General features: G+C 58.7%; 1 protein-coding gene across 7 annotated transcripts; it reads left to right on the forward strand.

Moving 5' to 3' along the window:
- Sbf1 (SET binding factor 1) lies at positions 1 to 27,383 on the forward strand. 7 transcript variants are annotated; one of them, XM_013072437.3, is made up of 42 exons: positions 2 to 239; positions 6,533 to 6,618; positions 6,892 to 7,029; positions 7,168 to 7,326; positions 7,408 to 7,518; positions 7,847 to 7,870; positions 8,122 to 8,227; positions 8,361 to 8,493; positions 8,603 to 8,711; positions 8,788 to 8,901; positions 9,023 to 9,100; positions 9,416 to 9,529; positions 9,599 to 9,727; positions 9,808 to 9,906; positions 9,987 to 10,191; positions 10,280 to 10,392; positions 11,341 to 11,490; positions 11,829 to 11,897; positions 11,981 to 12,139; positions 12,215 to 12,483; positions 12,571 to 12,743; positions 12,817 to 12,890; positions 12,970 to 13,165; positions 13,361 to 13,488; positions 13,819 to 13,997; positions 14,084 to 14,220; positions 14,325 to 14,532; positions 14,798 to 14,994; positions 15,070 to 15,207; positions 18,006 to 18,083; positions 18,456 to 18,637; positions 18,705 to 18,884; positions 19,418 to 19,519; positions 19,592 to 19,777; positions 19,851 to 19,977; positions 20,048 to 20,178; positions 20,250 to 20,480; positions 25,619 to 25,726; positions 25,801 to 26,009; positions 26,571 to 26,658; positions 26,733 to 26,864; positions 26,945 to 27,383. In XM_013072437.3, exons 1-42 carry the CDS (start codon positions 185 to 187, stop codon positions 27,041 to 27,043), a joined length of 5,703 nt encoding a protein of 1,900 aa, XP_012927891.1. In that variant the 5' UTR covers positions 2 to 184; the 3' UTR covers positions 27,044 to 27,383. The 7 variants fall into 7 exon arrangements, with proteins under 7 accessions (XP_087069741.1, XP_087069742.1, XP_012927891.1 ...); XM_087213615.1 differs by lacking the exon at positions 26,945 to 27,383 and having other exon boundaries at positions 1 to 239; positions 26,542 to 26,658; positions 26,733 to 26,869; XM_087213616.1 differs by lacking the exon at positions 26,945 to 27,383 and having other exon boundaries at positions 1 to 239; positions 26,566 to 26,658; positions 26,733 to 26,869.
- Positions 27,384 to 27,624: the final 241 nt, after the last annotated feature.

The raw sequence follows: 27,624 nt of genomic DNA on the forward strand, positions 1-27,624 counted from the left end.
CGGCCGGGCGGGCCGGCTGGCTGGGAAGATGGCGGCGGGAGCGCTGGCCAGCTCCGCAGCGGAACGGGCCCGGGGCGTCGTGGTTGCCCGGCCCAGGGCAGGGGCCGGGCCATGAGCTGCCTTCCTCGAGTTCCCGAGCCACGGAGCCTGCCCGCGTCCCTCGGACCGCCCTGCGCCTCTCGTTATGGCGCGGCTCGCGGATTATTTTGTGCTGGTGGCATTCGGGCCGCACCCGCGCGGTGAGTGCTGCGGAGCGGCGCCGAGGAACAGGGCTGGGCGCGGAGGGACGGAGCTGGGCGCCAGTGGACCAGGTCGGAGGCCGGGGCACGGGACTAGGCGCCCAGGGCTCGGGAAGCAGCCTCAGCGGTCGGGGGGCGCCCTCGAGCATCTAGGCGCTGGGCCTGTGCGAGGGCCGCCCTGGGCACCTGTGTCCGGTGCGGAGGTGGGCAGGGCCGTGCTGCTGCAGACGGGAGGTGGGAGGTGGGAAGGCCCTGGGGTTGCCTATCGTCTCCCGCTCCCAGTTGGGTGGGATGGCACTCCCCGCCTTCGCCGCCTGCTGGGTGGTGGTGCTGAGCTCCGGGGCGGGGGCTTCATGTTGCCACCCCCTTCTCTGCTCTGGGCTGAGTCTAAGTCTCAAGCAGACTTGGTGTGGTGCAGAGGGGGTGGAGTTCAGGGGTTACTTCACGGAGAGATAGTATTTGATTTAGAAGTGGGCCGGGGATTTAGCTCAGTGGTTCCGCCGCCTGCCCTGCAAGCCCAAAGACCCGAGTTCGATCCCTGGCAAAACAAAAAACAAAAAACAAAAAAAACCCATCCTCAGAGGATTTCAGACGTGTTGGGAACTGAGTAGAGCATTCCTGGCAATGGGCCTATCAGTCCAGGCCTTGCAGGCCAAGCCCTGAGTGGGGGATCAGTGTGGTCATTGGTGCTGATGTCCAGCAGGTCCAGGTATGGGGCCAGCACCTGGGTCTGAGAACCCTTCAGTGGGGAGGGGGTAGGAGAAAGCAGAGCCTGATGATGACATCAGCTCAGCCTGGAGACAGTGGTGTTGGGGTATTGGCAAGCGTGCTCGGAGTGCCAGGCTCTGCACAGCCCGTCGTATGATCTCACTTCTCCCAGCAGCCCACCAGGGTTGCCCTGATGTCCCCATCTGTAGAGCAGAATCAGGTGCAGGTCCAGGCCGGTTGGGACCTGCACCCAGGCCATCCAATCCCAGTCGCAATGGGGAAGAGTGTTGTTGGGGACAGCCACGTGGTCAGCTGGGGCCGTCCCTTCATTCCTGGGGTTCAGGTTGAGTCCTCCCCACCCCGTTTTCCTGCTTCTTTTTCTTTTCTGTCCATCTTTCCCCTCCTTCTTTATGTCTGCAGTGTTTGGGAGTCAAACCTAGGGCCTCACATATGCTAGGCAGACACCCTACCACTGAGCTGTGCCCTCAGCCCTGTCCTGTTTCTTATCAGTCCAGGTGCCACTGTCACCATCCAGGTCCTGAACTTTTTCTCTTCTTTGCCTTTCTCCTTGCTGAGCCTCTACCTGATGCCCCTTGTCCATTGTCCACCTCCTGGACTCTGCACACTTTTTGAAGCCTCTTCAGCATCTGCTTCACCTCCAGATCGTATTTAGTGCCCTCTCACTCAGCACTGGTTTCTTTCGTCTGTTCCATTGTGAGCATCTGCCTTTCCCTCCAGAGATAGTTCTCAAAAGCAGAGCCCACCTTGTCCTCAGCCTCCTGTCCTCTGTGCACAGCAGACCTGGCATCCGTGTTGTAGTAGCCCTTGCAAGGAGCACTGTCTGTTCCCAGGCGCGTGTGGCAGTGAGGCCATGGCACCTGGGGCAGGGGGCTGCATAGAATCCAGAGAAACAGGGCTGGCTTAGAGCTGCTTGAAGGTGAGTAGCTTTGGGCTGGGTTCTAAGGTAGGGGCTTTAGGAACAGCGAGGGCTTGGAGGATGATAAGAGCCTGGAAGAAGGATGGGGAAGGAGAGGCAGAGGCTTCAGGCAGAACCTGGGTAGGAGGCAAGGTGGCCGTGGTGGGTAAGAGTGGAGGATGAATGTTAGGGGGCATGGGGAGGGAGGGGTGGGCTCCACGAGAAGCTGGCTGTGACACATGTGCGCGGTGCTGGATCCACAAGAGAGGCAGGCCCCTCTGGTCTTGTGGCCTCTGAGCAGGACAGGATCAAAGGCTGTGGCCTAGGATGCCCAGTCTCCCTGAAGGACTGACTTCCAAGCTGTCCACCATAGTGGATGTGGGAGACCAAGGAGCCCCCTAACCACTGCCTTCTCGGGTTGGAACTGTCAGCTGTTGGTTGGTCACCCAGCTTCATAGCATTTCTTACAAGGCCTTAACTATCCCTGTGGGGAACAACCCCACAGCTTGGGACCCTGGCCATGGGCTGAATGCAGAGCCAGTTGGTAGGGTCGGGATGGTGATGGTGGCAGCTAAAAGGTGCCTGAAGCAGAGGTATACAGGGTGGGGGATCAGTTATTTCTGCTGTGCCACCCCATAGCTCTGTGGTCCTGGGCAGTCATTCAGCTCTTGGTGCCTCAGTTTTCTCAGCTGGAGCTGGAACAAGTCATGCTACCGTAGTCTGCTGAGGATGTGAACACGCACTTGTGAGATCTCAGGAGACGGTGGGTGTCTTACTAATGACTACCCAGCAGGTGTGTGAACACTTCTAAGCATAGGTGGCTCGAGGTATCTCTGTAGGAGGGGAAGGGCTATGTTTGTCAGGCCTAGGAGAGTGGGCAGCTATGCAGAGTCTTTTTGGTTGAGGGGTGTGAGTAGGGGAATAGCTTATCTTTGGCTGGATTTGAACATCCTCCCTAGAATTGCTGGGTTCAGAGCCTGGGTACTGCATGTATCTCAGCTGCCTGGTTTGGGTCAAGTCCTGTCTGAGGGAGCATCGTGGTTGCTAGTGGTTACCAGCTGGCAACCTCTCAGGGAAGGTGGAAGGGGTGCTGGGGAAGGAAAATGCCTGGGTTGTGTGTGACTTTTACCTGGGAAGGTGCCGGCTGGCCCTTCACAGGCCCCTTAGCTGGTGAGTAAGGGAGCACTTCTGTGCCCTGGGCCTGGCTCTGGGGCCAGTGAGAACCAGACAGATTACCCCTGCCCAGCTTCCAACAGAGGTCAGCTGATTCAACGAAGTTTGGCCAGTGCTAAGATATCTTGAGGAGCAGGAGAGGCACCTGACCTGGCCTAGACGTGACTGGCAGCCCCCTTGTCGCCACTGGGAGGGAGAGGTTGGAGCCCTCCACATCTGAGAAAAAGACCTGTCATCCTATGGCCTGGCCTCTTTCAGTCTTGGGTGATGAGCTGGCCACATTCTTGGGCTCCAACTGTTGTCCCCACCCATGTGTCTGCCTTCCCTCAGGAGCAGGTTGGGGCTGTTTGGGGTGGCTGGAGTTGCCTCCCATCCTCCATCTGGGGTCCAAGGCCTGGCTCAGAGCTGCTGTGGGCTGACTGTGGGGTTAGGGTGGGTGATGGAAGAAGCTGCAAGCCCCTTCTGCACATCCGCTGCTGTGACTGCTTTCAGACAGCGTGCCTACATGTTGAGGTCTGGGTGGGTGGAGCAACAGGAAGTGCTGTCCTTTCCTTCTCCTCCTTACTGTAGCTGGGCTTATCCCAGGCAGAAGCTAGCCGAGCTGTCCAGCATGTGTGGTGGGCTAGGCAGAGGAGGGTGCCTTTCTTTCCCTCCTTACAGTGCGCACTGGCCTGGGCTGGGCCTCCAGGCATCGGAGCCTGGCACTGGAGATGGGGTGCTGCCAGCAGATGACAGAACACATGGTCTGTGTTCTCCTGCTGGCCAACCTCCCCTCTGGGCCTGTAGCCTGCATGGGGCTGGCTGGTGGAGGAAGCCCTCACTAAGGAGCTTTGAGGGCAGGAGCCTCAGGGCCACCCAACCTGTGGTTCAAGAGTAGAAGGGAGAGAGGACTTCTCATCTGTGTGTCAGGGGACCAGGGTGTCCCTCTTGCTTGGGCCCCCAAAGAGTACTGACTGTCCTATGATGCCTGGCTGTGGTGTTGGGATAAGTCTTGCCACTGTGGAGCAGGGAGGGGAGCGTGTCCTCCCTTCTCTCTACCCCTGGTGGGCCAAGGAGCTCAGCTCTTCATTGCAGGTCACCTTCATAACCACAGGGTTTGACTGAGTGGGGGACACTGGAGAGACTTGGCAGAACCTTTCTATCTTTTACAGGAACACTTTTACCTTTTACAGGCCAGCAGCGGCCAAGCTGCAGCCTGGCCCCGTGATGGTACAGAGCTAAGATGCAGGCTGGGGTGTCAAGGGGCTAGAGCTGTAGGGCCTCTTCCTGGTGTGTGTGTCTCAGGAGGGCCGGTCCTGGTGCAGCTTGAGGCTCCGGAAGCTGCTCTGCACTGCCGACTGAGGAACCTGTTTGCTTGTGGGCTGTGGGGAGGATGGTCATGTCACCAACTGTGTGCATTCAGCGAGCCCTAATTAGGCTGTGGTTTAGGCCAGGCACCAGAGCTTGCGGACAGGTGCACCCGTTGTCACAGGGTGGGGGAGGGTTGTGGTAGAGGAAGGAGGTCCTGAGGGTCCCACCCCGGGCTCAGGCAGAGAGCTTCCCGGAGGAAGGAGCGCAGGAGGTGCCTGCTTCGCTGAGCCACCCATCCACCCTTGTGAGGCAGTGAGGCACTGGGGAGAATGGCGGAGGTGAATGGCGTGGGCTGGGGCTGCTGGGTGGTGACGGCCCTTCCTGTGCAGTCCCTGAGGGGAGAGGCTGCTAAGAGAGGCCTGCTGAAGGCCACCTGCCCTGCCTGGCCTTGGGGAGGCCGCAGAGCAGAAGCTGCTCTCCCTGTCAACACCCCCCTCTTCCTTTCCTGCCTCCGCCTGCTGCCTCGTGGCAAGAACTGGGTGAGCCTTGGTTGCCAGCCAGGCCTGGGCCCAGATGGTGGTTTGGGGCTGAGCACAAGGAGGCCCTTGGTGGAGTGGGTGGAGGAAGGAGCCATGCTCCAGGAGTGTGTGCGCCGGGCAAGCCGGGCCTGTCAAGGGTGGCCCTCGGGGGGCAGACTGGAGGGACCACATGGGGCTTCACCTAGGTGGGGCAGGCAGGAGCGGGCGTGTGTGGGAGGGCAAACACCTGTCCCCTCCATTTCTGCTGCCTGTCGCCTGCAGGCGGCAATGGTGTGGCGGGGAGGGAAGTAGGAAGCTGAGGTTTGGTGAGTCAGAATTGGGCCCGCATTGCCTCAGCACCTCGGGTGTAGCAGCAGCCTGTCTGGTGTTCACACCCTGGGCATTGCCTCTGTGATTCCGGAGGGCTGGGTGCTCGGCCTCTGCCTTTTTTTTTGAGACAAGGTCTCACTATGCAGTTCAGGCTGGCCGTGAACTCACCGTGTAGTTCAGGCTGGCCATGAACTGAGTGGTCCTCCTGCCTCAGCCTTCCAAGTGCTGGGGTTACAGGCATGTGCCACCACGCCCGGCCTTGCCTCTGTCATTTTGCTGGGGTCAGCTCGCCTGTCAGGTGGGCCAGCTTGGGTAGATGGAAGGCCACAGGCCTGCAGAGGCTGTATTCGAGGCAGCTTTCTGGGGGTTGGGTCCGTGTGGACCATCCTCCCCTTTCTGCCTACCTCTGCTGCTTCTGCTGGTCTAAGCAGGGGATGGTGGGCATGATGCTCTGGGACCTTTGTTGTGTATGGAAGGTGAATGTCAGCAGGTCTTTCTCTTTCCACCATAACCTGCTCTTCCTCCATGAGTTCTGTCCAGCAAATGGAGGAGTCACTTGGCAGGAGGTGGGTCCTGAGCCCCCTTTTCCTGTGGTGGCTGTCATCATGCTTCCTGGTTTGGCTCTGAAGGGGGTGACCAACAGCCAGGGCCTTTACCCCACGGGTGTGAAATGAATTTGGAAGCAGTGCCCTGGGCATGCTAATGCGGGGATGTAGACCAGAGGGCACTTAGGGGACCATGGGGCTTCCAGGCCAGGCACTTGTGAATACTGTCTTCTGAAACCTGTACAGGGGTCGCGTCTGTCTCTGGGGCTGGGGCTGTGGCCCTGGGTGGTCCCCCAGCCACACACAAAATGGGACTGAAGCTTCTTCTCAAACTCCACAAGTAACACGTGCATCCTCGGCACGCTCAGTGTGGGCCCAGGGTGGGGAGATGACAGGGAGCTTTGGAGTGCCCAGGTATGTGGTGTGCACTGGATGTGCCCTCTGTGTGGTGCTCCCGGCCTGGCAGGATGTGAGAGCTTTTAGGCTGCGGGCCCATGCTGGGGCTTGGCTGAGAGGGCAGATGCCAAAGGGTATGGCTCAGCCGAGCTGCTCCCCCCATGGAAGGGCCCTGTGCTTCAAGAGGTTGGATTGGCCTGGTAGGTGACAGGAGGGCTCTGGCAGGGGCCTAGGGTAGAGGGAAGAACAGAGGGGACTTGCAGGGACCAAGGTGCTTCTCTCTGCCCTCTGCTAGCTCAGGAACCTGCTGTTGCCCGGTGGCCTCTCTACCCAGAGCCATCTTCAGGGAAGTGGTAGGTGTGAGATCTGGGGCCAGTCGGGTGTAGAAGTGCTCTGACTCCCTGCCGTTGTCCTCAGGGAGCGGGGAAGGCCAGGGCCAGATCCTGCAGCGCTTCCCAGAGAAGGACTGGGAAGACAACCCCTTCCCGCAGGGCATTGAGCTGGTAAGTGGGAGGGCTGATGCCAGAGGCCCAGACCCGGGGGGGCTGGCTTGACTGGCAGGGTATTTGGTGTCCTTATTACTCTGCCGTGCTCTCCTTTGCTCTTGGTGGTGAGACTAGAGGCTCTTGCTCCTGTCACCCAGAGGGACAGGAGGCCCTGGAGGTGAGGTGTCCCCCAGTCACTGTGGACCACTGCCCTGGTGCCCTGGAATCTTGAGGGCAGGTGGCATGGGGCAGGTGGAAACATAGACAGCTGACTGCTCAATCCTTCTGCAGTTTTGTCAGCCCAGTGGGTGGCAGGTGTGTCCTGAGAGGAACCCACCGACTTTCTTTGTTGCTGTCCTCACTGACATAAACTCTGAACGGCACTACTGCGCCTGCTTGACCTTCTGGGAGCCAGTGGAACCCAAACAGGTCAGCTGGGCTCTGGGATGCAGCATGTGGCAGTGCCCTGGCCTCTAGGGATGTCTCCCACCTGGTGGAGGCCTGCATTCACCAAGGCCCAGCTCCGTTTAGGTCAGCTTTGTCCTCTACCTGGGCTTCTGTCTGCAGGAAGCAGTGGGCACCAAGGGCACCGTGGAAAGGGAGGAGGAGGCAGATGAGAGAGGCCAAGGCCAGCTGTCCCCTGCAACTCCGGTCCAGCCTGGCCAGCTGTATGCTCCGAAGACTCTGGTGCTGGTGTCGAGACTAGACCACACAGAAGTGTTCAGGGTGAGACGGGCCACCATGACAGCAAGGCAGGGTGCAGAGTGCTCCTGTCAGCTGACCGCCATCCCTGTCTGCTCACTGCAGAACAGCCTTGGGCTCATTTACACCATCCACGTGGAGGGCCTGAACGTGTGCCTGGAGAACGTGATTGGGAACCTGCTGACATGTACTGTCCCTTTGGCCGGGGGCTCACAGGTGAGTCTTGGGGACAGCCAGCTTCCACACGGCCACAGGTCCTGGTGTGGTCATGGGGGTGGGCTCCAGGAGCTCGGCATCTGAGCCTGGCTGGGAGCCTTAGGCACTCCCCTCCGCTCTCCGAGCTGTCCTGTACCGGCCCTGCTGCTCACTGGCTCTCGCTCTCACACCTGCTCCTTTGGGCTGGCATCTTTCATCTCTGTCCTCTTGATCCGTGGGTGTGTCCTGTCTCTGGATGTTGGCGTCTGCTTATCTGTCTGCCCTCTGATCTGTGCCGTGTGTGCTGGGGGTGTCTAACTGTGTCTCTTTGCCTGTCTGTCCTGTGCAGCTGGACTCTGTTGAGGAAGGAGCGGTACGGATCCTTTGTTTCTTCTGCCCACCCAGGCCCTGCCCCCACCCCAGGTCAGAGGCAGCCACCCCTGCCCTGAGTTTTCTCTGCAGCACTGCTTAGCCAGCAGAGGAGGGTGTGGCCTTTTCCTCCAGCCGACCCAGCCATCCCATCTTGGGGTCTGTCAGTATACCAGGGCCCACCTGGGGCCACGGAGCTCTGGGCTGACTCATGTTTGGTTAAGCTGCTGAGCTCTGACCCTTTTCTTTCCCCAGAGAACCATCTCTTTGGGAGCTGGTGACCGGCAGGTCATTCAGACCCCACTGGCCGACTCACTGCCTGTCAGCCGCTGTAGTGTGGCCTTGCTCTTCCGCCAGCTGGGTGAGTCCACGTGTCCTCCCTGCCTCTCCTGCTCCAGGTTCCTGTCTGTAGCTGGGGAGCAGAGGTGTAGGTTCTTGGTGTGTGCCTGGGGAGTGGATGCAAGGCCCTCACCATGCCTGTCCTCTTCCCTCAGGCATCACCAACGTGCTCTCTCTGTTCTGTGCTGCCCTCACGGAACACAAGGTCCTCTTCCTGTCCCGGAGCTACCAGCGGCTTGCAGATGCCTGCAGGGGCCTCCTGGCTCTGCTCTTCCCTCTCAGATACAGGTGCCTCTCTGTCCAGACCCTCTACCCAGTCTCTCCTGGCTCCTCTGCCTGCCTCTGCCCTCTGGCCCTGCCCTCCAGCGCTCACTGTGTCCTCTGGGGCCTGCTACAGCTTCACCTATGTACCCATCCTGCCGGCCCAGCTGCTGGAGGTCCTCAGCACACCCACGCCCTTCATCATCGGGGTCAATGCCGCCTTCCAGGCAGAGACTCAGGAACTGGTAAGGGCCATGGTGTGTGTCTGCCTTGCTGCCCAAGTTTGCATGTCCCTGACCACTTGCTCCCTTCGGTCCACAGCTGGACGTGATTGTTGCTGACCTTGATGGAGGTACAGTGGCTGTCCCTGAGTGTGTGCACATTCCACCCCTGCCGGAGCCACTGCAGAGCCAGACCCACAGTGTTCTCAGCATGGTGAGGACAGGGGTCAGGGTGTGGCTGGAGCCCGGGCCTCTTGGGAGCCATTGCCTGGGAGCAAGGCGAGTCTGAGGCTGGCTGTGTAGCTCCACATCCCTGCTCCCCTCTGCTTCTGCAGGTCCTGGATCCAGAGCTGGAGCTGGCTGATCTTGCCTTCCCCCCTCCCACAGTGTCCACTTCTTCCCTGAAGATGCAGGTGGGGGTTGTTGATGCTCCTTTTGGCATCTCATTTAGGTCTGCCCCGGGTGGCAGGGTGGATGGTGTGAGCTCACTGCAGCCCCCTGCAGGCTGCCCTGGAGCTCCTGGTACAGGCAGGAGGAACTTGAGAGCAGAGTAGCTGCTGCAAGTATCAGTTGTGGGGTGGTGCAGTGGAGGAGCCAAAACTGCAGGGAGCAGTCAGTTGCCTGGGGTGGGGCAGAAAGGACAGAAAGGGATGCTGAGAAGCCCACTCCTGACCCTGGGTGGACCTGGGGGCATTGGGCCTGTACTCACTGTACTGACTGTGCTCTAGGACAAGGAGCTGCGCGCTGTCTTCCTTCGGCTCTTTGCTCAGCTCCTGCAGGGCTACCGCTGGTGCCTGCACATCGTGCGCATCCACCCCGAGCCCGTCATCCGCTTCCACAAGGTGGGCCGCCAGGAGCGGGGGGCGGTTAACTCTGAACGTCTCGGGGCTGATCTCCTGGTGTTCCCTCAGGCAGCCTTCTTGGGCCAGCGTGGGCTAGTAGAAGATGACTTCCTGATGAAGGTGCTGGAGGGCATGGCCTTTGCAGGCTTTGTGTCAGAGCGTGGGGTTCCTTACCGACCCACGGACCTGTTTGATGAGGTGTGCCCCTTGCCCCTACCTGCCCCTTCCCTCCTTCCCTGGCACCTGGCTCACTCTGCCTCCTGCCCCGCCCCTCCCAGCTGGTGGCCCACGAGGTGGCACGGATGCGTGCAGACGAGAATCACCCCCAGCGTGTCCTGCGTCACGTCCAGGAACTGGCAGAGCAGCTCTATAAGAATGTATGGCGGGCGGCCTGCGGGAAGGTGTGGTGCTGCCTTGGCCCCTGCCCTCCAGGCATTGCTTGCCTGCTCTCCCCTAGGAGAACCCATACCCGGCTGTGTCAATGCACAAGGTGCAGAGGCCGGGTGAGGCCGGTCATCCGTGGCGGGCACCCCGGCCCTTCCCCCGGCTGGATGAGGGCACTGTGCAGTGGATTGTGGACCAGGCAGCGGCCAAGATGCAGGGTGCACCCCCCGCCGTGAGGGCCGAGAGGAGGAGCACTGTGCCCTCGGGCTCCCCCATGAGTGCGTAATGAGGGGAGAGCAGGGCTCAGACTCGGCGCCGGGTGGGCACAGGCTCAGGGGTCAGAGTGAGCGTGTCCTGTCTCCTCAGCGGCCATAGCAGAGCGGAGCAGCGGGCCGCACATCAACAGCGCCCGGCGGCTGGAGGTGGTGCGGAGCTGCATCTCCTGTGTGTTCGAGGGCAAGATGCTCGAGGCCAAGAAGGTGAGGCGCCAGGGGCAAGGCCTCGGGTCTGCTCGGCTCTCAGGCTTCCCCTCGCCGTGCAGGGGCCACTGTGCAGTGAACACCGGGTCTCCTTTCTGGACCCACTGGGCAGCAGGACAGGCTTTCTGGGAAGCCTCGGCGAGGGGATTGGCGTCACTTTTAGAAAGGAGAAGGCTAGCTGGGTGCGATGGCATGCGCCTAGAACCCTGACACTGAGGCAGGACACTGAGTCAAGCAGGTGGCAGATTTGAGCCCAGCCTGGGCAACTTAGCAATGTAGTGAGGACTTACCTCAAATTATAAAAGGTTTGGGGCTATAGCTCAGTGGGAAGGCCCTGGGTTTAACCATAGTACAGAATGAATGAATGAATTAGAAGACCTTAAAGATTTTCATCGTTGTTTCTTCTGCATCCTCACCCTGAAAGTGTGTAGACTTGGACATGTTATATCCTTTTAGTCTACACAAGTCAGAACCCACTTGGACCTTCTTCTGCCCTTCGTGGTGTTCCTGTGACCTCGGGTTCCTTCATGGCAGCTAGTTTAAGGCTTTCTTTTCTTGTCTGTGTTGTTGTGTCCCCATGGCGCTCCCTGAGGTTTTATAATGAGTAACAGCCCCCGTGCCCTGACCTATGCTGTATGACATCTGTGCTCCTCAGCCCCAGTAGGCCAGGTGGCCCTGGGCTCTCGAGGACTGACATCCAGAACATACGTCCACCCTGACTCATGAACTGTGGCGTGAGCATCACGTGCCCCTGTCTTCATGTAGTCACTGGGCTCCTGGAGGCTTCAGTCTTCGCAGGGCAGTGAAGCCCGGCACCTAGGCACACCTGCCCCTTGTGACTTTGGTCTCCTCCTGTACGTGTGGAGCCAGGTTCTGGGCTCCTGATGCACGCTCCTCACTTCCTCTGGTGGGGACCCTCAGCCCATGTTCCCCTTGCCCTGCCCCCAGCTGCTCCCGGCTGTGCTCAGGGCCCTGAAGGGTCGTGCTGCCCGCCGCTGCCTTGCCCAGGAGCTGCATGTCCATGTGCAACAGAACCGGGCAGTCCTGGACCACCAGCAGTTTGACTTTGTTGTCCGCATGATGAACTGTTGCCTGCAGGTGAGGCCAGGTTAGGCCTTGTCATGCAGCAGTGTGGCATGGGGGGTTGCGCTGGCGTTCCCCAGGACTTCCCGTGGTCTTCAGTGGGAAGAGGAGAGCGGTACAGGGGTGATCGCTGTTCAGGGAAGGAGGTCTGCAGGGGGTGTGGGGGAGGGGGAGGGGCTTCCTGGAGGGAGGTACAGGGCTGACCTCGAAACCTCCCCCAGCCCTGGGGAGCTGAACCCAGTGGCCCAGGGGACCATAGTGGGAGGTGCTGGCCTGTGGGGGCCGAGGGGATGACCGGAGGTGGGCAGTGTCAGAGGAGAGCGGGCTCCCAGAGGCTGTGGCCCTACCCGCAGGACTGCACGTCCCTGGATGAGCACGGCATTGCGGCTGCTCTGCTGCCCCTGGTCACTGCCTTCTGCCGGGTGAGTGAGTGTGGGGTTCTTCAGCCTCTTCCCTGCTTCCTGACTGGCTGCACCCACGTGACCTCACCAATCTGCTTCTGCAGAAGCTGAGCCCAGGGGTGACGCAGTTTGCATACAGCTGCGTGCAGGAGCACGTGGTGTGGAGCACACCCCAGTTCTGGGAGGCCATGTTCTATGGAGATGTGCAGACCCACATCCGGGCCCTCTACCTGGAGCCCCCTGAAGACCAGTCCCCCTCCCAGGTGTGCAGGGTTCTCTGGGTCTGGGTGGGGTTGGGGCCCAGGGAGCCCTGCTTGGCTCATCACACACCCTGGCAGGAGGCTGGGGAAGTCCCAGCCCAGGAGGATGAGCGCTCTGCCCTGGATGTGGCTTCGGAGCAGCGGCGCCTGTGGCCAACCCTGAGCCGAGAGAAGCAGCAGGAGCTGGTGCAGAAGGAAGAGAGCACAGTGTTCAGCCAGGCCATCCATTATGCCAACCGCATGAGCTACCTCCTGCTGCCTCTGGACAGCAGCAAGAGCCGCCTTCTGCGGGAGCGGGCAGGGCTGGGGGACCTCGAGAGCGCCAGCAACAGCCTGGTCACCAACAGGTTGGGGGGCCCCTGGGTGGGCCTGGGGGGTGCTCAGACTGGGCTGGGCCTGAGCCTCCCCCCACCCCCACCCCCCCCCTCGGCCAGCATGGCGGGCAGTGTGGCTGAGAGCTACGACACAGAGAGTGGCTTCGAGGATGCAGAGACCTGTGACGTGGCTGGGGCTGTGGTCCGCTTCATCAACCGCTTCGTGGACAAGGTCTGCACCGAGAGCGGGGTCACCAGCGACCACCTCAAGGGACTGCACGTCATGGTGCCAGGTATGGGTCAGGGCCCGGAAGCACCCGCGACGGCCGGCCGGGGGCTCAGGGCGTGAGAACTCCTCTCCCTCAGACATTGTGCAGATGCACGTAGAGACCCTGGAGGCCGTGCACCGTGAGAGCAAGCGGCTGCCCCCTATCCAGAAGGTGAGTGGGAGCCGGGCAGGCTGGGCACCACGCCAGGGAGCGCCCGCTGCGTCCTGAGGTCCTGCTTGTGTCTGGGCAGCCCAAGCTGCTGCGGCCTCGCCTGCTGCCTGGGGAGGAGTGTGTCCTGGACGGCCTTCGAGTGTACCTGCTGCCGGATGGCCGAGAAGGAGCCACGGGGGGCTCCGGAGGGGGCCCCGCCCTGCTCCCGGCTGAGGGCGCTGTCTTCCTCACCACGTACCGGGTCGTCTTCACGGGGATGCCCACCGACCCCCTGGGTGAGCCTCTCCCCGCCCCGTTAGGTCTTTGGGGGGACCTTCCCTGCCTCTCCTTCCCTTCCTCAGGGATGTGGGGTCCCTATGAGAGACAGGCTCTTGTCTGCTCCTTCTCCACCCACCCAGGACCCACGTAACTGTACCCTGAGGTCTGTGACCGCTCTGCTTCCCCCCCCCCCTCGCTCGGCCTGTTGTAAGTGGGGGAACAGGTGGTGGTCCGCTCCTTCCCGTTGGCCGCGCTGACCAAGGAGAAGCGCATTAGTGTCCAGACCCCCATGGACCAGCTCCTGCAGGATGGGCTGCAGCTCCGCTCCTGCACATTCCAGGTCGGTGGCTTGGGGCCTCTCACTTGGCCCTCAGTATGGTGGCCTCTCCCCATTTGACCTCCGATTTCGTATCTTTGCTGTCACCTTGGGGGACCCACCCTTGAGTCTGTGTCTTGGATGTGTTGTGCGAGCTGAGACCTTGCTAAGCAGCTACTGAAATTCCCCCATTTATGCAGTTTGAGTCACGTGGGCACCAGGCCTTTCATATGGCTCACCTGCTTCTGTAGCCTGGCCATGTGAGAAAAGGGGCCCAGGTCCTCCAGAGCGTTGTAGCTGGGTAGGGGCCTGCTGGGCCCTCAGACCGTGTGGGTGTCTGTCTGTCTGACACAGTTGCTGAAAATGGCCTTTGATGAGGAGGTGGGATCCGACAGTGCTGAGCTCTTCCGCAAGCAGCTGCACAAGCTGCGGTACCCGGCGGACATAAGGGGCACCTTTGCGTTCACTCTGGGCTCCGCCTACACACCTAGCAAGCCAGCCCGGACTGCCAAGGACAAGGGCCCTTCCTTCAGGTATGGAGCCAGGCCTCAGGGCCAGGGCAGCCGGCACTGGCTGTGCTTGCCCAGCCTCTTAACCTCTGTGGGCTCCTCGCACCCAGAACCCTGTCCCGGAACCTGGTGAAGAACGCCAAGAAGACGATCGGGCGTCAGTATGTCACGCGAAAGAGGTACAACCCCCCAGGCTGGGAGCAGCACGGCCAGCCACCCACTGAGGACCAGGAGGACGAGATCTCAGGTGAGCGTGGAGGCCGCGTCCCAGGAGGCCTCTGTCAGGACAGCCCCGTGGGGGACAGGCGGGTTGGCTGGTCTTTCGGTGCTGAGCCCATGTTGCCTGCACAGTGTCGGAGGAGTCGGAGCCCAGCACGCTGACCCCATCCTCAGCCCTGAAGCCCTCAGACCGCATGACTATGAGCAGCCTGGTGGAACGGGCGTGCTGCCGTGACTACCAGCGCCTGGGCCTGGGCACCCTGAGCAGCAGCCTCAGCCGGGCCAAGTCTGAGCCCTTCCGCATCTCCCCGGTGAACCGCATGTACGCCATCTGCCGCAGGTGAGAGCTGAGCGGGATGTGCCAGGAGGACGCAGTCAGGGCTGGCTGGGGTGGCGAGCCGTGCTTGGTGCCTCCCATGCCTGCGGGGCTCGTGGCTATGGCTCCTGGCTCTGCACGGAGGCTGCAGCCCTTGACAGAGACACCTGGCCGAGCCCCGGAGTCTGGGAAGCCACAAACTTACTCCTTTTGCTCCTGTCTGAGTCCCTGAGAGTGGGCGCGGGGCGAGGCTTCAGAGTTACCCTCACAAAGCCTCTGCTTCCTACAGCTACCCAGGGCTGCTGATCGTTCCCCAGAGTATCCAGGACAATGCCCTGCAGCGCGTGTCCCGCTGTTACCGCCAGAACCGCTTCCCTGTGGTCTGCTGGCGCAGTGGGCGCTCCAAGGCTGTGCTGCTGCGCTCTGGGGGCCTGCACGGCAAGGGTGTTGTTGGCCTCTTCAAGGCCCAGAACGCGCCTTCTCCAGGTACCTTCCTGGCTTCTGCCTGGGCCTCCCCATTCACCCTTCCCGCCACCCCCTCCAGCTCTGCTTCTCCCCTAGGTCAGTCCCAGGCAGACTCCAGCAGCTTGGAGCAGGAGAAGTACCTACAGGCCGTGGTCAGCTCCATGCCCCGCTATGCTGACGCATCAGGACGCAACACGCTCAGTGGCTTCTCCTCAGCCCACATGGGCAGTCATGGTGAGGGTACCTGGGGGCAGGAGGTGGGCACGGGTTGAAGAAGACGCGGGGGCTGTGGCAGCACTTACGGGGGCAGTGGGGGCAGAAGGGACGTGTGGCTGTGGGAGATGGGCCTCTGGGCACCATGGGGAGGATGCTAAGCCCGCCTAGACCAGGTGAGTGTCCCGAGGCCCTGCCTGCTGTGACCGCAGCCTGTCTACCTCCTGGCTCTTCCTAAACTGCAGCACCCTGCAGAGGTGGTGTTGTCTGACACTGCCTCTTGCCTGCGGCCCGGAGCATCCTGACTTGTCCCTCCTGCCCCCTTCTCAGTGCCACTGTACCCATGGCTTGGCTGGGCTCCATCCTCAACTCTTCTTGTCTGCCCTTTCATTTTCTTTTTTGGTGCCGGGGATGGAACTTGGGACCTTGCACTTGTGAGCTGGGCGGCAGAATCACTGCGCCACATCCCGGCCCTGCCCTGCTTTCACTGTCACTCATTCCTCCCTGCATACTCCAGGCTGATCCAGGCCAGCCTTTCCCCACGCTGAGCCTGTGAGGTGCCCATTGTCATAACTGTGAGATGCTTTCTGTCCCTACTCAGTGGAGCTCCATTGTCAGGTGTTTTTTTCTGGTTCTGGGGATCAAACCAGGACCTTGTGCTTTCGAGGCAGGCGCGGGGCCTCTGAGTAAATCCCCAGCCCGCATCATCAGCTTTTGCAAAGGAGGTGCCAGGCCAGGAGGTCAGCTGTGGGCAGGGCCCTTTGCCCTGGGCACTGGCTGTGGGCTGGCCTGTGTCTCCATGCTGACCTCGGGCTTGTCAGTGCTGAGAGTGTGTGGTGCTGTGTCCGTGCTGGGCAGACAGCTGGTGTTCAGTAGTGGTTGGGAGGTGAGTCAGCAGGGGCTGGGCACAGGGAGAAGCTTCCAGGAGGAAGTGAGACTCCCCAGTGCCCCAAGGCCCTGTGGGCAGCTCTGGAGGGCACAGAGGGAAGGCTGGGTTGGAGCAGGAGGTGCCCTTGCACCCTTGGGCTCTCTGGCTTGTCTGCCCCCTCCCTTGACCCTGCCTGACCCCTTTCATCTCCACCCCCTCGCCACCATCTGATCCCTTATGGCCCCTCCAGCTCGGCCCTGTCTGCCCCTTCATTCTTGCCCGATTCCTGATCCCTAGCTGGCTGACCCTCTTGGCCCAGCTGGTAGCTGCTGGGATCTTGGGGTGTGGGGGTTGGTTCTTGGGCTTGCGTAACCCTGTGTGGGTTATGCTTGCATTGCATCTCTGCACCTGGGGGCATGTGATCTGGCATCCTCCTCCTGAAGTCCGAAGAGCCCGGCTTCATGCACCCAGCCTGTCTTCTGCAGATGACAGTGGCAGTGCCCACTCAGGGCTTGTGTGGGCCACAGGCCATTTGTACACAACGCTGGGGCTGTCCTGGCAGATTCTGGTGTCCAGAAGCTGGAGACACTGTGTTGGGCATCAGCTCTTACCCCGTTGGTCCCTCCCCTTAACTTCATGGGGTGTTTTCCTCTGCTGAGCCTCAGCTCCTGGGAACAGAGTGGAGTGCACTGGGGATAGAAGCACCTCCCACAGCAGAGCCATTCTGCAGCCCGAATGTCCCTGAGTCTGTCTGCTGTGTCCACTCCTCTGAGCTGACCGCCCAGGTCTGCAGTCCTTGCCTGTGCTGTTTGCCCTCCCCTCTGCCTGGGACTGCCTCACTTCCTGTTGAGTGTGTGGTCTCATCTGTCCTCAGCAGTGTTCCTCATGTAACCTGTGCTCCTTGTCACTGTTTGCTGGGCCCTGGGTGAGAGCCAGGGCAGTGTCTGCCCTTGAGGTCACCAGGGAGCCCTGTCCCAGGGACAGGCTGCACTGACCCTCCCGCGCACTTTTCCGTTGCGAGTACCTGGTTTCTGTGTCTTGAGGCGTGTCTGTAGCCACTCTCCCTTCCTACCTTGCTATCCTTGCCGGGGCCTGAGTGGCCCACAGCCTGCCCTGCTGTCTCCTGGGCGTCTGAGCACCCTGCTCCTGGTGCCGCCTCCCGGGCTCCGGTGCTGTCCTTGTGAGCTGGATGATTGTGCTGCCTCAGGGTGGGGTGGTCAGGCTGGTCACGCACTCTGGCCTGTGATGACCGCCACGGTGAATGGGGACATTGCCTTGCACCCCTCTCTGTCCTGAACGAGGCCTCTGCATAGGTGAGTCTGATGTGGGCTGGTGCCGAGTTGTACCCTGTGACCCAGCCGCCTCCCAGCCCCACGTTCAGGCCTCACGGCCAAGCCTCCAGGCCACACTGCTTCAGCCTGGAAGTCTGCCTGACACTGTCCTGGGCCCACGTCTGTCCATCCTGGGATGCACTGCTCCATCTTTCGGGCCTCTCTCCCTCTTGTGGAAGCTTCTGAACCTCCCCTCTTCCTGTGACCTGCAAGGACTTGTGCAGCCCCTGTTGAGAGTACTTCTGGGCAGTGCCTGCATGGTGGGCCCTGTCCTGAGCCAAGGGAGAAAGGTCTGGGAAGCACAGGTCCCTCAGAGAGGCTTGAGGACATGGTTGCTCAGAGCTGTTGTGAGTGGGAAGAGAGCGGGCATTGGAGGAGAGCCCAGTTCTCTGAGCCCTCAGCCCTCCTGCTGCCCGGGCCCTGCTGCCTGGTTGCTGGGGCAGGGATGGGGATGGCACTGGCCTGGACCAAAGAAGAGCTCTTCGCCTCCCAAGTCAGGGGCTTGCTCTGACCTCTCTGGGCTCCAAGGTTCAAGGAAGGGGTCGTGGTGGGAAGCTGTGGCCTGTAGGCTCCCCCAGGCCTGGGGCCAGGCCTGAGCCTTCTCTCTGCTGTGCCCCCAGTGCCCAGCCCCAGAGCCAGGGTCACCACGCTGTCTAACCCCATGGCGGCCTCGGCCTCCAGACGGACTGCGCCCCGAGGTACTGTACCAGGGGCTCCTCCCTCACCTGGTGCTGCTGGCCCCAGTGTGGATTGAGTTGTGTTGCTCACTAATACCTCCCTCCACACCTGACACTAACGGTCCCGTTGAGACAGAACAGCATAACTGATTCTTCCTGTAGCCCAGTTACCTGCCTGACACCCAAGTCCCACCCTAGACACTAACATGGCTGCCCCTGTGTGTCAGCATCTGTGCGGTCTAGCCCTTCTCCCTTGCACAGCCCTGCTGGCAGCCTGTTGACCACCCCACCCTGTCTTGGAGCGAAGCCCGCTCCCTGGAGGCTGGGCTGGCCAGCCTGAGGTAAGTGGTGCCTTGGCCCTGCTCCGCTGTTCACCTGTTCTCTGCTCCACAGGTAAGTGGGGGAGCGTTCGGGCCAGCGGACGCAGCAGTGGGCTCAGTACCGATGTGGGCTCCCGGCTAGCCAGCAGAGATGGCCTGAGTGCCCCCCAGGCCAACGGGGCCCCTCCTGACCCAGGCTTTCTGCGGCCCCAGCGTGCAGCCCTCTACATCATTGGGGACAAAGCCCAGCTCAAGGTGACTAAGGTGGGGTGAGGTGGGGGCGTGTACAGGGCATGTCTTACAGCCCCGCTGGCTCCTCTAGGGTGTGCGGCAGGACCCTCTGCAGCAGTGGGAGCTGGTACCCATTGAGGTGTTCGAGTCCCGGCAGGTGAAGGCCAGCTTCAAGAAGCTGCTGAAGGCCTGTGTGCCAGGCTGCCCGGCCACTGAGCCTGGCCCAGCCTCCTTCCTGCGCTCGCTGGAGGACTCGGAGTGGCTGATCCAGGTCTCTACCCAGACCCTACCCCTCTGCCTGCCGGCGCTAGGCTAGAGCTGTGGAAAAGGCTGTGGATTTGCTTGTCTGACCGTCGGCACCAGGAGGAGGCCCTGACAGCCACTTCCCACCATGGGGTCATGTGCCTGGGAGGCAGCTGGGGGTGCAGGCTGTGGAAGACAAATGGGTCAGCAGTGAGTGCAGGGTGTTAGGGGCAGCCTGCTGGGCTCGGCAGGGCAGAGGTCCTGTGCAGAATGTGGCTTGTGGACATCTCGTTCCTGTTCTCCTGTGGGACGAGGGGTTAGCACTGCTTCACCAGTACATTGTGCCCATCAGAGGGCTTTGATGACGGGCTGCCATGAATCCCAAGGACACCCGAATCTGCCTCCTCATCCTGGGGGCCCAGGAGGGGTGGGCCTGGACAGGAAGCTGTTGGAAGCACTGTCTGTCCAGGGCTGTGCTGACCCCGTGCTGTGGGTGCTGCCCGCCGCTCATGCGTCTGGGGCCTCGTCGGGATGGGGTCCGAAGGCTGCCTGTCCCTGCAGATCCACAGACTGCTGCAGATCTCAGTGCTGGTAGTTGAGCTCCTGGATGCAGGCTCCTCTGTCCTGGTGAGCCTGGAGGATGGCTGGGACGTCACCACCCAGGTGCGTGGCAGGTGCAGGAATGGGGCGGGCCAGGGTCCTCAGGGCCGTCCTGACCGACTTGTGGTGCTGCAGGTGGTGTCCTTGGTGCAGCTGCTCTCAGACCCCTTCTATCGCACGCTGGAAGGCTTCCGTCTGCTGGTGGAGAAGGAATGGCTGTCTTTCGGGCATCGCTTCAGCCACCGTGGGGCCCACACCCTGGCTGGTCAGAGCAGTGGCTTCACACCTGTCTTCCTGCAGTTCCTCGACTGTGTGTACCAGGTGGGCAGATGGCCACGTGGGCGGGACTGCGCTGTGCTCCCTGACCCCTGACCCCTAAGCCTGTGGCCTCCAGGTCCATTTGCAGTTCCCCATGGAGTTTGAGTTCAGCCAGTTCTACCTCAAGTTCCTTGGTTACCATCATGCATCCCGCCGTTTCCGCACCTTCCTGCTGGACTCTGACTATGAGCGCATTGAGCTGGGTATGTAGGGGTTGGGGGCCTGGCGGGTGTGTCGTGGGAGGGGCTCAGGTTCAGTGCCGCTTCTGTGCAGGGCTGCTGTATGAGGAGAAGGGCGAGCGCAAGGGCCAGCTGGTGTGCAGGTCTGTGTGGGAGTATGTGGACAGGCTGAGCAAGAGGACACCTGTGTTCTACAATTACATGTATGCACCCGAGGACACGGAGGTGAGTTGGGGCCTGGCTGGGGCAGGCAGCTTCTGTCCAGCCTGGCCTCGTAACACTGGGCTTGCTCCCAGGTCCTGCGGCCCTACAGCAACGTGTCCAACCTGAAGGTGTGGGATTTCTACACGGAGGAGACACTGGCTGAGGGCCCCCCCTATGACTGGGAGCTGGCCCAGGGACCTCCTGAGCCCCCAGAGGAGGAGCGGCCTGACGGCAGTGCTCACCAAAGCCGGCGCCGTGTGGTGTGGCCGTGCTACGACAGCCGGCCTCGAGTGCAGCCCGATGCCCTCTCGCGCCTGCTGCAGGTGCGTGTCATGCAAAGCAGGGCCTGGCCCGGCTCCTCCTTCCTCTCGCTGAAACGCGAGTGGTGCCTTGGGAGCTGTCCGGTTACTTGGAGGCATGGGTGGCTGGGGCTCCCCCGGGTACCTGCTGTATGCCAGGGGGGTGTTTGCAGACAGTCGTGGAGGCAAGGCTCTTGTCACAAGCCCCAGGTCTCGGGACGTGGCCGCTGCTCTAGGCATGTGTGCCTCTGACCTGGCGTGTTAGCTGTTCGTCACTCATGAAATACTAGAGAAAGGCTAATTAGAGAGAGATGTATGTTTGGGAAGTTTGGGAAGTCCACAGGCGTGGTGCCTGTGTCAGCTCAGTGTTTGGTGAGGGCTCTCTTGGCTGCATCACATCATGGCACAGGGCAATGGCAGGAGTATATGTGGAGCAAGGCACTGTCCTCTCAGGACTGCCAGTCCCCCAAGAAGTGCTTTACCCCTTCCGGGGTACTCCCCCAAAGCCTAAGGACCTGCCACCCTGAAGACCAAGCTTCCACACATGGACTTTTGGAGAAAAACCGCATCCCACAGCACCTGGCTCTGAGTGGCTCAGGCTGTCCCTGTGGGGCCAGTCTTCAGGAAAGAGGGGTTTCCAGGAACCATTCCTCACCTCTGCCAGGCTCTGTCCTGTCCATCCAAAAGTGAGCAACACCTCTTCTTGGTTCTTGCCCTAAAAGCTTGTGGTTGACATCTAGATCTTTGTTGGCCCTCAGGAACCAGGGCTGGACAGGGCAGAGAGCCATCCAGTGAGCTGGGTGGCAGTCAGGGATGATCGCTGGGCCGGTGCAGAGGCTGGCATGTCTTACCTGGGGCACTGCCACCCTAGGTGTTTCTTCTCGGAGGCTGAGTGTTCAGAAGAGTTTGGGCCTCTGATCCTGACCAAATCCTGAAAGGATCTGCACTCCACTCCCTAGTGTTAGCTGCGTGGCCTTGGAAGTTATCTGTCCATCTTAGAGTTTGTTTCCTCATGTGCAAAATGGGGCCACTGATTTTTGCCTCACTGGGAGGTGGTGAAGTACAAGTGAGTAAATGTACAAGTATGGGACCTTGTATGGGGTCTGGCCCAGAGGCACGTTTGGGGCACGTGGAGTCATCGTTTTGTTGATAAAGGTGACCCACAGGCACAGAGAACAGGAAAGGGTCCCTCTCTATCTCTTACAATCCCTAGTGTCTTTTTGTTTGTTTTTGTTGTTTGAGACAGGGTCTTGCTATGTAGTACAGGCTGGCCTTGAACTCACTGTGTAGCTCAGGTTGGCTTCTCAGTGCGATCCTCCCCAGTCTCCTGAGTGCTGGGATCACAGGCGTGCGCCACCACGCCTGGCTACTCTTTAGTATGTTGGAGTTAGCTTGGTCACATTTTTGGTTTTTTTTCTTTTTCTTGAGACAGGGTCTAGGTATGTAGTTCAGGCTCACCTTGAATTCACTGTGTAGCCCATGGTGGCCTCGAACTCATGGTAATCCTCTTGTCTTAGTCTCCAGAGTGATCTGATGTTAATGGAGCCGTTTAACTGTTTGTTTTGTTTTGTTTTTTGAGACAGGGCCTTATTCTTGTAGTTCAGGCTGGCCTTGAGTTCACTATGTAGCCCAGGCTGGCCTCGAACTTACTTCAGTCCTCCTGCCTAAGCTTCCGAAGTTCTGGGATTAACCAACATGCACCACCATGCCCAGCAGTTTTTTTAGTGACATACAATCATGTATTATTTTTCAACTTGGTCTTAAATGAAATTAAGAAACAAAGAAAAAGCTTTCTATTTTAGTCATTTCCAATATTCATTCTTTTCTGTGAAGATTGGTTTGGTATCATTTCCTTTCAGTCTGAAGAACTTTTAATATTTCTTGTAACGTAGGTCTGTTAGGCACAAATTTCCTCAGGTTTTATCTGAAAATGTCTTCATTGTCATTCATTCCTTCATTCATCTATCTATCCATCTATTCATTTTTGCAGTGCTGAGAATCAAGCCAAGATCCTTATATATGCTAGGCAAGTGGTCTGCCACTGAATCATATCTCTTAACTCCTGACTTATTTAACAGACTGGCCCAGGCTGGCCTTGAACTCTTGGGCTCAAATAGTTTTCCCATCTCAGCCTCCTGAGTAATTTGGACTACTGATGTGTGCCACTGTGCCCATTCGTACCATGGTGTGTGTGTGAGAGAGATTCTGGGGATTGAACCCAGGGCCTCATGTGTGGTAGGCAGGTGCTCTGGAACTGAGCTGTACCACAGCCAAGGTGCTGATATTTTTATTTTTTGTTTTTTTGAGACAGGGTCTTGCTGTGCAGTCCAGACTGGCCTTGAACTTGAACTCACTATATAGCCCAGGCTGGCCTCGAACTTGCAACGATCCTCCTGCCTCAGCCTCCCGAGTGCTAGGATTACAGACATGTGCCACCATGCCCAGCCTCTATTATTTTTAAAAGGGCATCTTCTCTGGATATAGAATACTGGGTTGACAGCTTTTTGGACTCAGTAGTTTAAAGATGGGACTCTGTTATTTTCTGGCTTGCGTTGCTTCTTACTAGAAGTCAGTGCTTATTTATTATACCTTATACACTGTACAGTGTCACCTTTTTTCTCAGTCTCTAAGATTTTCTCTTCTTGGTTTTCGCAATTTAGCCATCGTGAGCCTTTTGTGTTCCTCCTACTTTGGGGGTCATTAAGCTCCTGTGATTTGCGGGCGGATGGGTTTAATACCCTTTAGGCCGTTGCTTCTCAGTTTACTTTTCTCTTTTGTGCACAGTCTCTCTCCTTCTAAGCCTATTGTCCTACAGGTTATAGAGGTTCGGGGGTTTTTCCTTCAATCTCTTTTTTTCTCTGCAGTTCATTTTGGATGATTGGTATTGCCTTATATTCAAGTTCTCTGCTCTTTCTTTTAAACTTCTTTTTTTTTGGTACTGGGGATCAGACTCGGGACCTTGCACTTGTGAGGCAGGCAGTGGAACCACTGAGTCAAATCCCTGGCCCTAAACCTTTTAAAGATAAATTTTATTGTATTTTTTATCCCATTTCTCCGCTCGAGCCCCCTCCCCTCCCTAGGTACAAAAGCTTTGTTTCCATTTTTACCTTCCATTTTCACTTTTTTCTTGTGTATAATATTTCATTTCAAATACTGTACTTTTCAGCTGGGTATGGCGGTGCATGCCTGTAACCCCAGCACTTGGGAGTCTGAGGCAGGAGGATTGCCATGAGTTTGAGACCAGCCTGCATTACTCTGTCTCAAAACCCCCCCAGAAAACCCAAACACTGTACTTTTCAGTTCTAAAATCTTTTTCTCTTTCCCCACCATTGGGGATTGAACCCAGCTTCTTTGTACTGAGCCACATCTCCAATCCCTCCTTTTTTTGGGGGGGACCAGGGATCGAACTCAGGACCTTGTGCTTATGAGGCAGCCGCAGTGCCACTGAGCTAAATCCCTGGACCCAAAATTTGCATTTTTAACGAACTTATTATTTGTGTGTATATAGCGCTGGGGCTTAAACCCAGGGCCTCCCACATGCTAGGCATGTGCTCTGCAACTGAGCTACATCTCTAGCCTGCTTTTTAAAAAGTTTTCATGAGCAGGCACCCAGTGATGGATGTGGGTGTGTTGTGTGGCTAAAATGTACCAATAAAAGAATTTAAGCAAAAAAACCCAAAAGTTTTTATGAGATTTCCCCATCTCTTCAACCATTATGTTCATTTTTTTCTTTTAAGTCTTGAAATATGTTTATAACTTCTAAATTTCTTGTGTATTAGTTCTAACACTGATTTTATTTGAGCCTGCTTTTTCCTTCATTTCCTTTGTTGCTTTTCTAATCTTTTATTCTAAGCTGTACGTGTGAATTGCACTATTGTTGAGGACCAGGAATATCTGAGCCTCTTTTAGAGTCTTGGGTTTATTCTTGGTTGCGGTTAGTGAGCCTGCCACAGCTCTCCGAGGCTCATGTTGAAGGCACCCTAAGGCGGCAGGGCTTCTCTGGAAGGGCTGTATCTTCGTGAGGTGTCACACTCTGCTGTCTGGAGTCCCAGCGTCTTCCAGAACTACATAACCTCACAGCCCCTCTGGGCATTCTCTGCCAGCCCTTGTGACATCCTGCTTTGCCCAGGGCAGCTTAGTTTGGCCAAAGGCTTGTGCAGCCTCTTTAGGTTTCTGGGGCTTCTCCGTGGCACTCCCTCTCCTCATGTAGCCCCCAGCAGCTCCACCTGCCCTAGCGCCCTGAACTTCCTGTCTCTGCCTCCTCACCTCAACAAGGCTGCTTCTTCTACCTCCCTGCACTCTAGCCAGACAAAGAATTGGATCAGTTGTAGGCTCACTTTGTGCTACACTCACTACTAGTTGTCCAACATCTGAAAACCATTGTTTGCTTTTTCTTTTTTTTTTGGAGACAAGGTCTCAAAGGCTGGCCTTGAACTCCCTATGCAGCCCAGGCTGTTCTCAGACTTCTGGCGATCCTCCTGCCTCAGCCTCCCAAGTGCTGGACTTACAGGCATGGACTACCACACCCGGCTTTGTCGTTTGCTTTTCTTGCCCAGTTTTGTACCTGCTTGCTTCTGGACGGCTACAGACTATGTCTGACTTGGCTGGAAGCACAAGTCACCCATGTTTGTGTTTTGAAGTCATCTGATAGTTTTGTGTTACACTTTTGAGGAAAGCTTTTTTTTAAACACCCCCCCCCCCGCCCCGGTATTGGGGATTGAGCCCAGGGCCTCATGTGTTAAGTATATGTTCCACCACTGAGCTACATACGTATCCTGTTTAGGGTTTATAGTCCCAGTTGATAATGTTGTTGGATACCTTGGTTTGGAAAATTTTTCAACTTTTTTCCCCTAAGTATTTTTTTTCCCATTCATTTTCCCTCTTCTCCCAGTCTTGCCTTCTTCTGTATTCTAGTTATACATTTCAGATTTTTTCATCGTATCTCTTTTCCACATCTTTCTTTTGTCTTTTCATGCTCATTCTGGATCTTTTGCTTTGTTTTGTTTTTTGAGACAGGGTCTTGCTTTGTAGCGCAGGCTGGCCTTGAACTCACAGCAATCCTGCTTCAGTCTCGAGCACTGGGGTTACAGGGATCCACCATCACACCCAGCTGGGTATTTTCTTCCAAGCAGCCTTTCTGAATGTTCACTGATTCTCCGCAGGAGCTGCAGCGGCTGGAGACAGAGCTGGGCCGGCCTTCTGAGCGCTGGAAGGATACCTGGGACCGTGTGAAAGCTGCTCAGCGCCTAGAAGTTCGGCCAGATGGACGTGTGAGTGGGCAGGTGGGACCGGGGTAGGTGTGTTGCCAGGAGACAGCTGACAGAGGCCCCTTTTCTTCCCCCAGGGCACCCCCAGCTCCCTGCTAGTGTCCAGCGTGCCTCACCACCGCCGCTCGCTGGGCGTGTACCTGCAGGAGGGGCCTATGGGCTCCACGCTGAGTCTCAGCCTCGACAGTGACCAGAGCAGTGGCTCGGCCACATCTGCCCGCCAGGCTGCCCGCCGCAGCACCAGCACCCTGTACAGCCAGTTCCAGACAGCCGAAAGTGAGAACAGGTATGAGGGCTGCTGCCTGCTGCTGAGTGGACCCGTGAGCTGCAGCCTGGGGTGGGTGATTGCTCAGGTGGGAGACAGGTGCCTTTAGGGGCTGCAGTTGTTTCGACGGCTGGAAAGTCTTGAGATGTGGAGCTGGTGACTGTGGCAGGGCTGAGGGACAGGGACCCTGGGGCCCTCATCAGTTAGGGCAGCCACCAGGTGAGCTTGATGGGTCCATGCTGTAGGGTCACCTCACAGACCTGCATGCCAAGTGTCCCTCCTCTTCTTTGTGGGTGTCTGCCCTGTGTGTGAGGCTGCTTCTCTGAGACCCAAGACTCTGGTTTCATGGGACCCAGTGTCTGTCAGGTGATGGCTGTAGGGGGGACCCTTCCTTTCTGTCCTGGAGAGTCCCCCTCGCCCCCAGGCCTGCAGTGGCAGGCCTCCTTCAAGGCCATAGCCTTAGGTCAGTTCTGGGGGGACAGGGGCCTTGGTTCTGCCCGGCAAGGACAGCAGATGAGCCAACTACCGGGCCTTGGCTGGGCTGGGCACTCAGGCGGCCTGGTCCTGGCTCTGCAAGTGCAGGTCCTACGAGGGCACCCTGTATAAGAAGGGGGCCTTCATGAAGCCCTGGAAGGCCCGCTGGTTCGTGCTGGACAAGACCAAGCACCAGGTGAGCAGTCAGTGGCAGGGAGGTGGAGACCAGCAGGGTCAGGACAGTCCTGACTGACTGTGTCTCTACTCCAGCTGCGTTACTATGACCATCGTGTGGACACAGAGTGCAAGGGTGTCATTGACTTGGCGGAAGTAGAGGCTGTGGGGCCAGGCACACCCACCATGGGCGCCCCTAAGACTGTGGACGAGAAGGCCTTCTTTGACGTGAGCCTCTCAGGGCTTGGGAGATGGGAGGGAAGGGCCTGCAGCGTGGGGCCACGTAGAGAGCAACGTACCTCTTCCAGGTGAAGACGACGCGTCGCGTTTACAACTTCTGTGCCCAGGACGTGCCCTCAGCCCAGCAGTGGGTGGACCGAATCCAGAGTTGCCTGTCGGACGCCTGACCTCCCAGCCGCGCCCAGGCTGCTCTGCTTCCAGTCACTGCAGACCACTAGGGGTGGGCAGGCCGCCCCGGCCATGTTTACAGCCCCGGCCCTCGACAGTATTGAGGCCCTGAGCCCCCAGCACTTGTGTGTACAGCCCCCACCCCGCCCACCCGCCTGCCCGGCCGGCTCTAACTTATTATGGTGTCATGGCCGAGGACCGTGCCGGGACATGGCCATGGTACAGCCCTGTGATGGGCCTGTAAATAGTCCTCTCCCTCCAGCCTTGCCTGTGCGCTGGCCCTGGCCGGCCAGCTGCAGGCAGTTTCTAGAAGAGTCTATATAAAGAGAACTAATGGTGTGCTCGAGTTCCTACCTCACCCCACGCCCGCTGTCATTCCCAGGCTCAGCATGTGCTTGGGACCCACCACGTGGGTAAAGGGTTGGCATGGGAATACCTTTGCTCTGGGAGGGGGCTTCACGAGGCCACTGGCTTCTCCTAGCTCAAGGTGATTTGGGGATTGCCATACCAAAGGCCCCCTTGTCCCTGTGCAGCACAGGGAGGCTCCAGAGGTGTGCAGTGAAGAGGGGGAGACACCTTT

This window comes from Heterocephalus glaber, unplaced genomic scaffold (genome assembly GCF_053883595.1).
Source record: "Heterocephalus glaber isolate CG9 unplaced genomic scaffold, H.glaber_assembly_v1.0 deba00001444, whole genome shotgun sequence".
Taxonomy (NCBI): domain Eukaryota; kingdom Metazoa; phylum Chordata; class Mammalia; order Rodentia; family Bathyergidae; genus Heterocephalus; species Heterocephalus glaber.